Raw genomic sequence first — 17,405 nt, forward strand, 5'->3', positions numbered from 1 at the left:
GTGACACAGAGAGATTTAGGAGAGATTTTATTATTTGTATTATTTCTTATTCTTTTAAGACAGTTTATGTTAAACATGCCAGGCGACAACCTGTTGAAACATGTCAGGGTGAGAGCGATATAAACCTTATAAAAAATAATTGTTGTTAATTTTATACATTTTTATCTGCCAGAATATTTTCATCTGATTTACTGATGTAGTCCAATGACTATGTCACTGGCTATAAACTAAATTGTGTAGTAAGTAATTGCTAATATCAATATATACCATTTTCATGTGATTAATCTGAGTGTCATTTTACAATTATTCTTTATTCATTTTATCAATATTTTTTAAAGGCAAACATGACACAGTTGGCATTCCGTGCATGCCGTATCTACATAATATGTCCTGACAGACAATATTACCCCAAAAAAAGATCATAATAAGCGCTTATGTTTCTGTCACTTTTGACTAACCCAAATAACCCTAATAGTATGCTATTAATCTGCCCTGTCTGCGGATGGATTCGCATGAAAATGAAATGATACTGAGATTAGACACAGTTAAGAGATGACAGATGGAAAATGAATAGCGAATAGTGTCTTTATGATTGTATGACGTTGACCTTTTCAGTCTGTGGGAAGATCACTCCCTGCTCATTAGATGAAGGGCTTAATTTTTGGTTTCGGGGTGTGGTGGTGTGTTTGTGTGTGTGCATGTCTGTGTGTGTGTGTGTGTGTGTGTGTGTGTGTGTGTTGGGGGGCCGGGGGGTGGGTAGGTTTGGGGTACCAGTGGGAGGCGGGAAGTGGTAGGAGGGAGATGTGTGTGTGTCTATTGGGGGCCGGGGCGGGGGGTCCCCTCAGACCCTCCCCGAAAAATCAAAACAACATATGATGTCATGGCCCTTGTCTGTGATGGGGAAATTCAGGCCTTATAAAATTTGTTCTAATTTTTATCATATTAACCTGGAGGGCTTCAATAAATTCAATAGGATTGTTGCATGTTCAGCGTTTTGTCTGTTTACCTCTCAATCTTCCGTTGACATAACAAAATGGCCTACATTATGCAAGTATTACAATACCGTCTTTGCATGCACCTGAAAATAGTTAATTTGCACTGCTGTTGAATTTCTACAAATCCTTCAAACCAAGTTTCAAACATTCCCTCAGATTGCTCATTGACAAAATAATACAAAGAGACAAGAACCTCAAACATCTGTTCCCACCTCTCATTTATTTCAACCAGTCTGAGAGAGAGAGGGGGTAAAGTGAGGGAGCAAAAGAGAGAGAGAGAGAGAGTCACTAGAGAGGGGTAACCCAGGCAAAAGAAGGACACAAACGCTTATTTAAAAGACTTTCTTTTATTGGAACATGTGCAGGCTGTTCTAGCACAAAGGCCTTAAATAGGATATTTTCTGTTCCCCATAGTAGCTCTCCCTTTTAAGTGCCGAGGCCCAGAAAAAAAAAGTAAGTTTACAACTCCTGGCACAATAGGGCTCTTCACTTTCAGGTTCCAGGGACCCAGGCTGACCTGGGAAAGTTAATTAGGAGCCCAACAAAGGCTGAGTCCGCGCAGAATGCTTCGCCTCTGCTCCAGCCAAAGATGTCATCCATTAATTAGGGAAATCTTTAAGGTGGACGTATTGAATTTACAGAAAGGCGGCAGTTTGGGCGGGCCAGGAGGGGCTTTTGATCAGGCCCTCGCCCCGGACAATAGACTCTACGGGTTAAGGGAAGGCAAAAAAAATGAAAAAGAGGAGGGGATTGGTTGATTGGATGAAGAGGATGAAGACGAAGAAGCAGGAGGAGAGGAAGAAGAGAGTAGGAGGAAGAAGAGAATGAGTAGGAGAAGAAGAAAAGAGGGAGAGAGAGAAAGAGACGTGTGTGTTTCAGTGAGTGAGTTTGCGTGAGGCTGCAAGAGAGCCAGAGAGAGAGAAAGAGAGAGAGAGAGAGAGAATGAGAAAGAGAGGCAGTGTTTTTTTCTGGGGGGGGGGCGGCATACTTTTGCCATGATGTCATACTATGGCAACCTGGGGTCTTGGGAAGAGAAGTGGCTGGGGGGGGGGGGCGGGGCGTCATGAAGGGGGCCACTCAAAGTTAACATCACTGCATCTGGGCTACTGACTAAAAACGGTCTCGCTTTTTCACTCTCCCTCTCACCTCCCTCTCCCTCTCTCTCTCTCTTTCTCTCTCTCACTCTCACTCTATCTCTTTTTCCCTCCCTTTAATTTACACACACACAAACACTGTCTCACATTTAACTTAACGTGTATATAAGGTGGTAAAAAACAGTTTAAAAAAACTATTCACTGCGTGTGTGCTTATATGTGCACATGTGCATGCATTTATGTAGTGTTGTATGCATGTGTGTGCGCTCGCATATGCATGACGTTGTATGTTTGTGTGAATGTACGTGTGTATGTGTGTGTGTGTGTGTGTGTGTGTGTGTGTGTGTGTGTGTGTGTGTATGTATGTGTGTGTGTGTGTGTGTGTGTGTGTGTGTGGTGTGTGTGTGTGTGTGTGTGTGTGTGTGTGTGTGTGTGTGTGTGTGTGTGTGTGTGTGTGTGTGTATGTACGTGTGTATGTATGTTTGTGTGTGTGTGAGTGTGTGTATGTGTGTATGTGTGTGTGAACGTGTGTATGTGTGTACGTGTGTGTGTGTGTGTGTGTGTGTGTGTGTGTGTGTGTGTGTGTGTGTGTGTGTGTGTGTGTGTGTGTGTATGTACGTGTGTATGTATGTTTGTGTGTGTGTGAGTGTGTGTGTATGTGTGGAGGTACAGAAACAGGGCGTTACCGGCTGGATTAATTACCTCCTTTGATTGCAACAATGCAACATTCTCTTTCGTAATTGGATTTTGAAGTTGTTTGTCTTGCATTGATATTCAAATGGTTGTCAGACCTGGGTGCTGGAACACAAAGCTGCAACAGATAGTCAGCCATTAAGATGGTGCAGGAGTAACTCTAATTGTGTCCTGGTCAGTGGTCCTGTCCTCACCGTGTGCTTCATCCTGATTTCAGACTGGAGAATGACAAGCTGTGCACTGGAATGAGGGGAAGGGTTAAAGTGTGGACAAAGAATATCAATGCATTTAATTCATGGCATTTAAAATATCCTCAGGAGTCCTGAACTGTGTGTGTGCGTGTGCGTGTGTGTGCGCGTGCGTGTGTGTGTGTGTGTGTGTGTGTGAAGTACACTTTACGATAAATTACATTTAAACTCTGATTATGAAATGTCTGACTTAAGGTAATGAACATAAATGAGGTTATGTCTGTTTGTAATCCACGGGTGATCAGACTCTGGTCGTGATTAACCCTAGATTATTTAGATTATTATGTAAACTTTTTGATGTACTAATGTACTGTTTTTTATATTGTGGAGCCATTTTGAATAGAACTGATTTTCAGAAGTGTAATGGAAGCTTATTTAACCCTCACAAAGTGTTTTTCCTTTAGAGTTGTTTATGTCCATTAATGCCCCTGTTTAACTATTCACTGAATGAAAAGTGGGCATGTTTAACAACCCCTTAACTTGTTATCAAAACCACCTTCTGTTTGAAGATCCCAAAGCTGTTTTACCCTGTGAAATCCCTCTTGATGTGGTCCTTGTGACGAAAAGTCAAGCTTGTACTGGGAAACATTTCTTTATATGATACAATGACTGTCAATAAATATTGTATTAATATTGTATTAGTTAATGAAATATTTGGTTCTCTGAGGCATGGATAATAGATTAACCAACGCAACAAGTCACTGACTTGTGGCTTGCATGTAGAGCACTGAGCCCAGTAGATGAACTATGAACCTTCTCTGTCCCCCTGACACGACTGGCTCTGTTCAACTCTGTAGAGGCTGCACTACCTCCCTCGGGGTCCCCCACGGCCTCTCTCTCTTTCCTTCTTTCTGTCTGTCGCTCTCTGTCCTGCGAATCACAGCCCATGCGGCTTTCAGGGGAGTGACCGGCGCGGGCCCCCCTTCGGTCGCCTAATCTGAGGGGTGGATCTATGTGTTTTGTTGCCTGTCAAAAACAATCACTCCTCGGCCCATTACATTTACAGCACGTCTGCCTTTAATTGGTGTAACGCACGGACAAATGAAAGAGAGAACGGCCCACAAAGGGCGCGGAGTGAATGAGAACCGACTCGCACAAAACTGCCCTTCAGGAGGGGGGGTTGGGGGGTGGGGGAGTTCAGAGTTGGCCACTAACAAGGAGGTGCAGGGGGGTCTCCTTACAGGACCATCACGATAGAGGGCCGTCCTTGGCTAAGCCCAACAAAAAACCCCGAACTCAATGTTTGGCCCTAAATGTTTTATGAAGGTATAAGCCGCATGTAAACAAGATTGAAAAGAAAATACTATCGGAGGCAAGTTGTCCATCGGCACTTGATTGGAGACACTTTGGATTAACTTTTAAGTAAACTTGAGTAGTAAGGAGTAACCACACAATTTAAATCGTAGGTCTACATCTTTAAGCCTGAGTAGAAACCAAAAGATGGCTTGTTTCCATTGCCTTCTGTTGCCCATGTTCATCGGACAGAGAAGCTGTAACACCGAAGTTATCTTAATATCAACGCGCAACAACAACTTCAGTTTCCCAGCAAAGCCTCCCGCACAGCCAGCCAGGCCCTCTCCCGCTGCCCACCCCGGCGTTCTGTTTCGGCACTGGAGGTTGTCAGCCGGGGTTTGTGTCCAGTTCACTGGAGCTGAAAGAAGTCAGCTTCGTGTCTTGTTATGAAACAAGACGTCTCTGCCTCTCGTTTCGAGGGAGTGATTCGGGTTGACCGCGGCGGACTGGGGGAGCGTTGGCTGCGCCGTGTCGCTCCGCAGAGGCGACCAACAGTGAGGAAGTCAAAGCGGCCTTTGTGTCGCTTATGCTGGCTGCATGTTTGTTAATTATCCCGTCTGTGTGTGTAGACGTGGACCCGACCAGAGCCAAGCAGGCCGGCGGAACACCGCACAACACACCGTCAACAAAGATTAACTTCTCTGCGAATCACTCACATGTCTGATTGCAAGAGACAGCAACGCCCCCTCCACCCCACACACACACCCACACCACCACACTTTGTCGGCATGGTTCCTCCGGTCCCATGTCATCAACGGACTTTACGTGGCCTTTGAATGTTTATGTAATTTGGTAGACCCAGAAAAGTGGGAAGGTTCGATTCAAAGAAACTATGACACGATTAACGCCTACTTCAGGTGTACACTTGGCTGAGTTTATTTTAATGAAAATGAGGAACAAGTCGGTCGCTCCTGCATGCAGCTTTATGGAAAGATCTAGAGGTCACAGATTAGTCCGCTGCATGTTGCGAGCGAGGCTCTTCCGAGTCTGCTCCAGATGTGTAAAGCTATTGAGTCTTTAGTTAAACTAAATATATTTCCAATATGCATATGCTAACAACACACCTTAACGGGGTTGGATACTGTTTGCAACTTCTACTTTTGTATGAAAGCCATCGGTGAAGCGTTCCTTGTTTCTTTCAGGAGTGGAACACCAGTTAGAATCTATTAATTTGCTGGGCCCAATCCCAGGGACTCGTTTTCTAAACCCATTCTGGAGCATCCGTTCTTTGAGTGCATTCTCTCGTCTCTCTCTGTCCTCAGTCCTTACGCGGATATCCCTCTCGGCTCACCCCACTCTTTAAGGCAATAGCTGTGCCTTGATCCTCGTCAATTGTCATCGGCGGTCCATGCCACTCTGGCCGCCAGTAGTGCGGGGAAGTCAGGGCTAATCCCTGAAAAGAAATCACGGGAAAAGAAAAGCAACAATAACCAAGTCAAGCGTAAAAAATGAAAGCGAAATCTCTATTATCAGGGGCCTACATTTCCCAGCGATGTGCTGAAAATCAGGCCGGGTTGTCATTCGAGTCAGGCTCGGGGAAGAATATGAGCTCGCTCTAAATTGGTAGACTCACACGACGTAGAGTGCAATATTTTTCGGCGAAAAGGGGGCCCTGGCGTTTGGAAAAATCCACCCGTCCCACATCCCGCCGTAACCATTAAATGCAGACTGACTTTATGTTGTATAGAGAGTGCAAAACAAGAATAGAGCCACAGCTTTGGCCTGAAAGCATGCGGTTTTCGCGGATTAGGGTCGGCCCAAGCGATGAAGAATAACTCCTGCATAACTTACTTTCATTCTCCCTTAGTCAACATTGCCAAGTATAGCCCACAGCTAAAACCAAATGCTTTGGTTAACCCTTCACAAACCTGGTAGCACTAGAAAACATGTTTTAAACAGAGAAATAAAATGGAAATAATTGTGAGAATCCTTCTTGTTCACATCAGTGTCGATGGCCACATTATTATCTTATTCTCGTGGACATTGGTGGACTGAGTTAAACCAGATGCTGCTTTACACCTAGTTAAAGGCCAATGCCAACAATTGGAAACCAAGCTGAACCAAGTAGTTTTACTGACTTTTTTTTCTTTCTGACTTTATTTCTTTGTTTGTTTCTTCCCAGATTTCAGATTTTTAGATGAAGTGGAACATTGGGGTGAAGTAGGCTACAGTTTTAATCACAGGCACAGTTTGTGGAATATAGTGTGGGAGAAATAGTTACCATTAACAACCTAGATAAGCTGGTGATGTAGTGTGATTTGATTGTTTTTTTTAGGTTTTTAAAAGTTACATTGTTTCATTTTTCTTTCTTTCTTTCTTTCCTTCGTTCGTTCTGTCTGTCTTTCTGCAAAATAATATGCAGTCTGCTTGAACATTAAACCTTTTGCTATTTTTTATCTGTTGAAACTATATGATAACCAGGACCTTGTCAGATGATTACTTGATAAGGATGCTCCCAGAAAAGTTTAAGGCCATTGAAGTACGCCTGAATGAGCAACCTTGATGAGTAGGCCTACATCTAGCATTTAGTTGACAAGGCTACCTGTGTGCGTTGAACTGTGTGTGTGTTTGTGTGTGTGTGTGTGTGTGTGTGTGTGTGTGTGTGTGTGAGTGAGTGTGTGTGTGTGTGTGTGTGTGTGTGTGTGTGTGTGTGAGAGAGAAAGAGCGAGCTTGAGGCTTCTGCTGGCTATCACACCTCACTCTGAAGGTGCAATCAATTACAAAATCAATGCTCAGTACCGGCGGGAGAGAGATAGACCCACTCATATGCCGCGCGCCATTTTGTATTAGAGTAATCACTCCCCGTGGTCTGCGCGTGAAATTACGAAGCCGCCCTGCCTCATCACGTTTTTCAAGTGCACTCGAGCCGATGGGGACACTCTGCGAGCCTAATTAGTGATTTTTGTCCTCGTATAACGGGGCTCGATATCAAATGCTAATGAAGCCCTTCAAGCCTCTTTTTCCGCCAGTTCCGTTCCTCACGGAATTAACGGACAGTTATCTTTGATGATATGCTGATATTAACCTTGCTCTCCTCATATCCTGATTACTCCAATCAATATCGGCCAAAAGTATGGCGGAGAATTGCATCCCAATTTGTATTCGATGGATAGGGCCCTGTTATAGCATTTCAAAAGAAATGTTAACCGAGCCTACAGCATGTATAAGGTCAACTGAAAGTAGCGCTTTTGGTTAATTTTATCTTACACTGACTAGGCTACTTAGCTACATTTTGACCATGCCATGTCTTATTAACGCAGGCTTATTTGCACGCAATGGGTCGGGCGTCAACATTTTATGCTCAATTCTCAGGTTTTCGATAGGCCATGCGTTCTGACTGTGGAGGTAAGACAGTCTCAACTGACTGAAAGACACACGTTGCTGGCGCTGAATAGCCGGTGCTGACGCTGAACAACCGCTCGTTAAATGCTCGCTTTACTGTGGGTGTGCGAGGGAGAGAGGAGGCCAAGATTCACAGTAAAAAAAAAAGCGTCAATTTCCCCCTAGACTTGTCAAATGCACTAGAATAGGCCCTAATGCGAAGCTATCCGAGACCCTCTATTTTCATTAAGGCCCTGATGACTGCGGAATTGCTGCGGACTGCAAGTTATCAAGAGGCACTAATTTCGCATTAAAGACCATTGACTGCAGTGGCATGATTCGAGGGTTTTCGACAATTAACACAATCAGAGTCTGGGCCCCGATCATTTACCTTGACTCCGTAATTATTCTGTGCCCACTGCACACACGCTCTCTCGAAAATTGCACGGTGTCAAAAAAATCTCTAGCGGCTTGGTGCAATGAAGCGCGTGGAGGAGGCAGATGACAGCGAGAGGTGCAAGGTCCAGTTTATCTTTAGCCATTGCACTTGAATTACCTCTTTGCCTTGAATAACATTAGGCTTCATTGGCTCACTAACACCACACACTCATACACTCCAAGACATTGTGAACCACAGAGGACTGAAAACACTCTTAACTCTCCAAGAACAGGAATGAGGAAACTCGAATAGCCGAACTGAACTTTATTCAAGAAGATACGTAGCCTATAGCCTACTGTCCTGTGTCAAGGAAACGGGTGGAAGCCTATAGAAAGGGGCCTTTATTTTCTCGCGCTGTCACCGGCGATGGCCTTCTGATTTTATGACTTTTCGGTTCCCCGGTCCATCAGGTCTCAACTGCGGGTGCCGAGTGAGAGCGAGCCATGCGTGAAAAACCGCGAACAAGTCATCTCGAATGTTCCAGCTGTGAGCTGAGGAGGCGACTGGCCTTTTCATAGCGCTAAAATCCCTGCTCCGTGTCGACCTCCAAGGCCTGGGAAGCGCCTGACACAAAGCGGCCTGAGACGATGCGATCGAGCCTGCCCGTTTGACAATAAGGAGCCGTGTAGAGAGATCCAACTGTCCAAGGGGTGAATCTCCAGGCGTGTGAATGGGAACTCGCTCCCCTCTGACACCTTACAACGTCAAGCCCAAGATAAGACCTAGGCTGATGCCGTTGAGGTCACTGGTTAGCTAAGTTTTTCTATAAATCCAAAACATCTTAAACATATTTTTGTTTGTCTTTTGTTTAGACTAGGCTGCTTTTTTCTAAGAAGTTTTTTTTAGCTAATTAATTAGTTTTGGATTTTACCTATCACATTTGAATGAATCACTTTAATTTTGTCAATATATTTCGGGAATATCATAGAGTAGGTCACAGCATATCTATCATGTGAAAGCCTGAAGTTGAAGTATCTTAAGAAATAGGCTGCATTAAATGAAACTATGCACTTGTTAACTATTTCTACCTTTTGCACTACCCTCCAGTAGGCCTAGAATGCTGGTTAATTATTTAGTGCTTTGTTGGGTCACAGACAATTTGATATGCCCACTGACAAGGCCAAAAGTAGCCCAGACTTTAAAGGTGTAACTAGCCCAATATATAACCTATATTTTCATTTTGATTACTCTAAGCTTACAGGAAATCTGTGATGTATGGTCACACGTTCTTATTTTGTCCAAATATTTGAATATTCATAGCCTATTTGTTCATAAGGCTATCATTGCAATAGCAGGTCATACAGAAAGTAGACATTTCGTGTTGCTTTTACGCACAGATGTTATATACCTTAAACATAGAGCAGACGTGGTTAAACGTAGGTGCTGTATGAGGTAAAGTGGAATAGCAAAATGTTTATAAATTAGATTTTCTTCCTTCCTATAATCAGGACCTCTAAGGTTCCATGTGATGTCATCTGTCAGAAGCTTATATTTGCCATAAACTGCCCATCAAAATTGCTCATCAATATTTTCGGCTCATTGGTCATTTTCAGAAGATATGAAATATGGGCTTATGTTCATCCACTATAAACAACATGATGATTTGACCGCTAGATCACCAGGGACATTATAACGATTAATGTATCTGGTGTTGCGCTTACAACATAGGCTAACTATAATATTTAATTGAACTGACAGGTGTATAATAAATTCAGAAGTGGGCTAGTTCTCGCGATAACTGCTGCATGTCACATGATAAGCACAACATAGAGAAACAGGAAGTTGTGTTTTTTTTGTGTTTGGAGGTGCTTTATCAGCACCGTTTATGTGTAGACTACAGGACTTTACATGTGTTTGAGAATGGGTATCTTTTTGTCAGACGCGTTTGTCTTGACATTTGTTGTTTTAGGAATCGTTCAGATATCTGCCACGGATGGAGACTTCTCTGTAGCAGGATCTGAAGTGAGCGGAGATGGTGCTTTGCTGCCAATGTCAGGTGTGCGTTTTTTGCCCGGTTATAACTTCTCTCTCAGCTTGTCGTCTAGCTTTCCCGAAGATCTGGAGGTCAGCGACTATTGCCTGACTCTTCTAGGTATATTTGGCGAACGCTATGTAACCTACGTCAAATGCCTTGTGTCCCATGCACGTCCTGTCAAAATATGCGAGAAGTGTTACGCGAATTACAACAACCTAAGGGAAATTTACAACAACATCTCGTCTGACTCGGTAAGTTTGAAAATGCATAGAGGTGAACTTAAAACTGCTAGTTAAACTGTTAACATTTTATTTTAGATTTGGTCCAACCCAGTCAAATGCTGTAGAGCGGCTCAGTTCGCTCAACTGTCACATGTCTTTCGTCTCGTGACAGTCAGAGCGAATGTACGGCCATTTCGGGTCAAAAATATCTTCTTCGGAAACTAGAATGTCACATGACTTTATTCGTATTTGGAATAACATACCCATTGGAATCCAAAGTCTTCCACTGTGTATGCTCCAAAGTGCGCAGCAGCCGATAGTATTATCATTTTGGGCATAGTTTTACATGGGAAGCTTTCATTACATTCAGCTAGGTCCAACTCCAAAGCCAATTGGCCTAGTTGAGAATCTTTAACATGACATATTTTCTCGACATCAAGGAAAAAAGTGACTTATAGGCCTGACAAACCTACTTTGTGTTATGTTGATACTTTTCAGTATTTAGTATTTAGGCCTGTAGCCTAAGTTGAGAATTATTATGTGGCACTGCTGTCACATACATTATTTTTAAGGTTTCACTGTTGATTTCTTGTTCAGTGCATTGATGATTTATTTTCAGATGGGTCCAGGCAATATGAGTTGCCATGACAGTCTGGTCCGCTCAGACCGGTTGATGCTCGTCTACATGCTCTACAGCAGTATGGAGGAAATCTGGAGCACGGCCTCATGCACACGTACGTCTTACTGTCTCTCTTACTCACTCACACACACTCACGATCACTCATTCATTGAGAGAGAGTGCGATCATTTAAAGATGTTGTCATTTTATCAATTCCATCACTTTTACTTACCTGACATGTTTGATGAGAGTCTGTTTGCCAAAACGCATTGGCTTCAGGGACTCTGCCATCCTGTCAATGAGGGTTCCTAAGGTTCAATGAGGGTTCCTAAGGTTCAATGTTCAATGAGGGTTCCTACGGTTCATTGAATGAATCCATCAATGAACAACAACACAGCATAACACAGCATAATCCTTCCTCTGCTGTCTGACTGAAGACCTTATATACAGTATAGTGTTGAATGTTATTAAATGTTTTTCCTGTAGAACGTCTCACACAAGACCAGCAGCCTGAGTAGAGTCTCTCTACATTGTTGAATGTTGTTGTATGTTTGTCCTGTAGATTGCTTCACAGCAGACGAGCAGAGTCTGAGTAACAACACCCTGCACTTCCTCACCGCTCTCAACACAACGCTCAGCTGCTTTGAGACGCACCAGGTAGGAATGTCTAAATGGCTGCCTGACTGTGTGAAGTGGTCAGTGCCTCTCAGTGCCACTTGACTGTATTTACCTGTTGATATGCAAACCATATTTTAACTTTTTAGTTGATATGTAGAGCATATTATTTTATGATGTTTACATGTTTGTGTGTGTCATTTGGCAAACGCTTTTGCGACCTTTAGTTATCCAAAGTAAAAGAGAACATACTAACAATAATGATAATAGTGATCCTTTAGTTATTTAATAAATAGCCTAATTAGCTAGTTAACTTAATGCAGGAAGGTGTATATTTTGGAGGCAATGAGGGGATAGCTACTGGCCATCAACACCTTGACTTTTTGGAACATTCTCGTCCATAGTGCATTGGTAGCTCGGTAGCGCAGTCTCACGTATTCTCAACTTGAGGAATACTATCGTTGGCTGTTGAATGCTAAATCTTTCATTAAGGCCAGGAATGCATAATTTTCTGTTGTAGTATTTGTCCATAACAGAGAGTTTTTTTTTTTTTACATTTACATTTACATTTAGTCATTTAGCAGACTCTTCTGTCCAAAGCGACGTACAAGGAAGAGAACAGTCAAGCTAAGAGCAATAAAACCTTGTGTAACAACAATTTTTACTTTGAGTTATGTTTCAGTAACATTTGAAAAGTTTCTTACAATGTTAAAAGTGGTTGAGATGCTTGCTATATGGAGTTGTAGAAGGAAGTCATCGCTAAACCATGACTGAATTGTTGCAGTGATGGAGAAGCCTTTGGTATATGACAGAGACAGAAGTGAAGGAGAAGCCTTCGGTGATAATTACTTTAATAACAACCATATTAACAACAATAACAATAATAGTTATGATGATACTACTAGCAATATAACAACAACAACAAAGATAAAAGATAAAAGAAAATGAACATAAACAGATAAATAATATCAAAGCACCATGTTTAGAAATGTTAGTTACCATGGTTCCTGGTTTTAGACCACTTCTGTTCAGGCTCTATCCAGCTGTGCATTAGAAAAACAGAGCTGATCTTCAGTGGAGAATAATGTGCAGTCTGTTACAAAAGTGCTCCCACAGGGTTGCACAAAGCTGTACCTGCCACACAGGTGCACTGGGAGTTTAGTAGCTGTACAGCATGGGAATCTCTAAGCACCCCCGCTACAGTGCATACTGTAAGTGCCGTGAGTGCAGTAAAACATAATATTTGAAAAATAAGTTGTTGGACTTTTGTTATAAAGGAGAAAAACATGAGGACTGTTATTATTATTATTATTGATAATAATGATGATAATAATAATAATAATAATAATAATAATAAATGTGTAATGTGTAAGATAAAATTGTATCCAAATTATGAATAATCTCACTCATTTAAAACAACCAGGAACACAGATAGTTTGTAAAAAAAAAAGTCAAGACCTCAATCTAGTTTCTGTCAATTCCATTTTGAGAGAACACTCTAGTGTTATTTATGTGATATCATGTGAAATATATATTGAAAGTAGCCTTTAGCAGTATTAGATTCATAGCACTGATATGATTTACAGAAACTTGATCTGATGAACAGGAACCTGTCTCATGAACCAGCCTGCACTGAACATGCACAATATCTTTCTCTGACACTCACACCGTGAGAATTTGAGGTTTCTCCTCGGTAATCTGCTATTCTTAGCCCTGATAGTTACCTCTCCTTTACTTGAATCTTTGTTTGAAACTGAGATTGGCATTGATGTTGGGCAAATTGTAACAATGATTGACACATAGTCACATAGCATTAGCAGTACCAGAATGCTAGCATTGGCTAGTACACAGGCCTAGCGTTGGCTAGTTCTCAGGGCTAGCGTTGACTAGTACACAGGGCTAGTGTTGGCTAGTTCAGGACTAACATTACACATCTGGATCTTGATTTGACTATTGTTATTTACCGTAAGTCTGGTAAAGTCTTGAAGCGACAGAGTGAAAAAAGGCAGACAGTTAGTCTGTTAAGTATAACGTTACAGTGTTACCGTTGGATATGAGCACCTGAAGTGATAGGCTACAGCTGGCTGTCTCGGAATTCAGACGAGTGTGCATATTGCAAATTCATCAAAGTTGATGTTTCTGTTTCTCTTTCATTCACTTTGTGTTTCTGTGTCTGTGTCTGTGTGTGTGTGTGTGTGTGTGTGTGTGTGTGTGTGTGTGTGTGTGTGTGTGTGTGTGTGTGTGTGTAATTACAGGGGAATCACACAGAACTTTGTAAAGATTGCAAAACAATGTACCGATCCCTAAGTGAACTTTACAACCTAATGGAGTATAACAACACACTCTGTATTGACCTTGAGGATTCGGTGAGTTGGCACCATCATGCACACACACTATTTGTTTACACTGTTAATTTCCTTTAAATTGACAACAGCTCATTATGGTTTAGAAAGTCTTTATTTAATGTATGTGTCCTGTGTGTCCTAATAAGTCTGTATTTATTTTATTTCTCCTAATAAGTATGAAGTAGTAAGAAAACCGCAAACTAAAATTATGTCTGGTCCTCGATGGATTCTTTAAATTCTTGTTTCTATTCTGTACCGAAGTGTAAAAAAACCATGAAAAACATTAATTATGACACCATTTGCATGGTCAGAAACAGCATCCCCAAAAGGGTAACCCACATAAAGTTAGTTGTGTGTGTGTTGTTTTGAAAGGAAGGGGGCAGAGAGGATAAGGGAGGAGAGGAGGTCTGACTCTGTGGCCTACATGCCATTCACCAAGAAACACACGCATACACTTCAAATGTACTCACATAACCAGATGCAAATCAAGATTTCATAGATGGTCAGAATGTGCTCAGAAGTAGGGGATGTTTCAGAGAAATAAGTGACTCTTTTCGACACTATCACTCTCTCACTCTCTTTATCTGACCCTCTCCCCCCACTCTTCCTTATCTCTCTCTCTTGCTCTTGTTCTCAACCTCTCCCTCTCTCACCCTCCTTCTGTCTCTCTCTCTCTCTCAACCTCTCTGTCCAGATGAACGTGACGCGGCGTTTGTGGAGTAAGACCTACGGCTGCTCGTTCCCCCGTGAAGAGACGGTGCCGGTGATCGCCGTGTCTGGCTTCATGCTCTTCCTGCCTGTCATCTTCTACTTGAGCAGCTTCCTGCACTCCGAACAAAAGAAACGCAAACTCATACACCGTGAGTAACGAGCTTAGCCCCCGTGCTATTGTTACTCTGGCCACTGGGAGACACAGGGGGGTGGGGTGGGGTGGGGTGGGGCTGCAGTTAGCAGTTAGGACTGAAAGAAATTGATGTTTTGGGATTTTTTTTTTTTTGGGTGTTGTGTGTGAGTGTGGAAGGAAAGTAGGGCGTTGCATGACAGTGGGTGCTTTTGCGTGATATTACACACTGCCCCCTGTAACTTTGGGAACACTTTTGGGGTTATGGGGACCCCCTCTGCTAGGCCCCTCCATAAGGATGTTTTTGTTTTTCCAGTTCCTTTTTCCCATGTAATGTACCTCCGTAGTCCCAAGTCTGTTGTTTTTCTCAAATCCAGATGTACACTGCACTATTACATCACAATGGAGGGGGAATCTTCTGAAGTCACTAGAAAATATAAGCCCTCTACATTTCTCAGGATATTCTTGAAATTCATTTTAATTATCAATGAAACCATGCAATATCTGTTAATGTTTGTTAAAGACCCTTCATTTGAAATCCGGCTCTGTGGATTTCTCCTTAATCTGTTGGTATGAGTTGGTCAGTTGCTTAATGTGATCCCTGAATCCATGCAGAAGTCTGAAATTCCCTGAAGAATAAATTGTTGATGTGAATGTTGATTAGAGGAGTCACTCTGTAGGAAACTTTTTATCATTTATTATTATTTTATTATTATGCAGTTGTGTGTGTGTGTGTGTGTGTGTGTGTGTGTGTGTGTGTGTGTGTGTGTGTGTGTGTGTGAGAGAGAGACTAGGAGACTATGACTATGAATCTCTCAGAGTTGTGTCATTGACTTTTGTCTCTCTCCATGCAGCCAAGAGGGCGAAGTCCAACAACAGTCTCATGAACATCCAGGACAAGTTCAGCTGAGCAGGAGACTCACAGACACTGCAGGAAGAGGGAGATCAGAGGAGAGGAGAGGAGAGGAGAGCCGAGCCTGGAGCTGGATAAAGCCTGTGCCACTGTGGTGTTACTGATGGGGTCTGTGATATTTGTGTTTTCTTTAAGGTGTGGGGGTTTTGTGATTGGTGGATGTTGGTGCTCATGCTCAGACGTGAGTAAGAATATTGCAAAGCAGACTGGCACCGTTTTCTTTTTGGAAGATTTAGGAAAAGAGTTTTAAGAACAATTGAAGTGAGTCAAAGAACGTGGATAGCTGTGCTTGACTTTTGCAAAAAAAAATCCTTGTAATACTGCTCTGAAGTTTCCAGTTTAAGGGCCTGTTACCAAACTCAAGGAGACCTGTCTGACCCCCGCTTGTGTATAAGTGCACAGGCTTTCTACCTTTGAAAATAATCGGATGGAGGTTTGATTTGGTCCAATATTTACGAGATATAAACAAACTAGGACATTGTTTCCTGTACCTGTATTATGAAGGATGGAATCATTCAAACAGAAATATATTTCTTTGTGACCATCTGAAAATGTGTTACTGCTGTGTTTTGGCCTTTAGAGAGTAACTATAGGCTAAATCCTGGGCTGTTATTTATATTTGATCATAACTTGCTATTTGTAAGTGTGAACCATTTTGTGCTACAAATTGGCAAATGAGTCATCATTTTTGCATTTTGACTCTTACTCCTGAACAGTCTTCCTGCTCTAGTCTTGTTTTTATTGTTGTTGGTGAGACACCAGAGTTAAAGTCTTCACAGCCATATTACCTCAGGCAGGTACGAAGCATATATTTATTGTGTTTCATTTGTGTGTTATAATTTTTTTTTTTTTTTTGTGCTGATGTTTTTTGTTGGTGTGTGTTCATGAGGCATATAATAGAATAGAGTTGAGCTCACCTCTTCCCCACTCTCTCACATGGGAAGAAGCAGATATCCATAATTGAGAGACCCATTAACAGCTACCCACTCTGAGGTCAAAAATGGCTTATAGTGGAAGAGAGAGAGAGAGAATTCATTCGACACTCACCAAAGGTCTTTTCTTTTTTCTCAGTTGCTCTTAACCTCGTTGTATGCATTATCCACTATACAGTATATCTCCTGTGAGCTTTTTGGAGTTGAGCTTAAACTTTAACTTTAACTTCATTCTCATCATAATGTTTTTTGGCATCATGATTTGCTTCTTTTTTCAGTGCACATTTCTTCATCATTGAGGTTCCTATAACTGTTCTTCCAGCCATATTTCAACTGCATGGAGAAAAAAAGTAGCCAAAAAGACAGTAGCTTTTGGTAGGCTGTGTGAAAGCACTTTACAACAAGATGACTAATGTTTGCTGGTGTAAATATTTGTTTTTGATTTTTGTAATTAATACATGAAAAATAAAGTGTGCAAATATTAAAACTAAATAGGTTTGGTCTTTTTTGTCCATCGTGAAAATAAATGTACCATGCAGAAGGTCTGTGAAATGGGTAAATGTAAATAATGAAGTAAAATAAAAATAATGTCATTGCCAAATGAAAACAAGAAGAGCTTAACAATGAACCGGGGGCATTTGTGGCCCCGCTGTGTCGTGCTGGCTGCCTCTGTGATGAGTTTAAAAAGCTAACAGGAGTTTACTTGTTTTCCGGTTACGTGGCACTCTCTCCAAGGGAGCAGTTTGCTCCATCATTAGCAGCTAATCTAAATGTAGGATAAAGTTACTTGGCTGAATAATCGTAACAACACATCCGTTTAAGCCTCCTTGGCTTTTTGGTCTTGTGGAGCGTGGGCGCTGC

General features: G+C 42.0%; 1 protein-coding gene across 1 annotated transcript; it reads left to right on the top strand.

The window, feature by feature from the left end:
* Positions 1–9,931: 9,931 nt before the first annotated feature.
* On the top strand, positions 9,932–16,889 carry ostm1 (osteoclastogenesis associated transmembrane protein 1; the record flags this gene model as incomplete). Its single annotated transcript, XM_080833559.1, has 6 exons — positions 9,932–10,309; positions 10,899–11,013; positions 11,461–11,555; positions 13,769–13,879; positions 14,553–14,718; positions 15,554–16,889. 6 exons carry the CDS (start codon positions 9,932–9,934, stop codon positions 15,607–15,609), a joined length of 921 nt encoding a protein of 306 aa, XP_080689685.1. The 3' UTR covers positions 15,610–16,889.
* Positions 16,890–17,405: the final 516 nt, after the last annotated feature.

The sequence above is a fragment of the Sprattus sprattus genome (genome assembly GCF_963457725.1).
Source record: "Sprattus sprattus genome assembly, chromosome: 2".
NCBI lineage: Eukaryota > Metazoa > Chordata > Actinopteri > Clupeiformes > Clupeidae > Sprattus > Sprattus sprattus.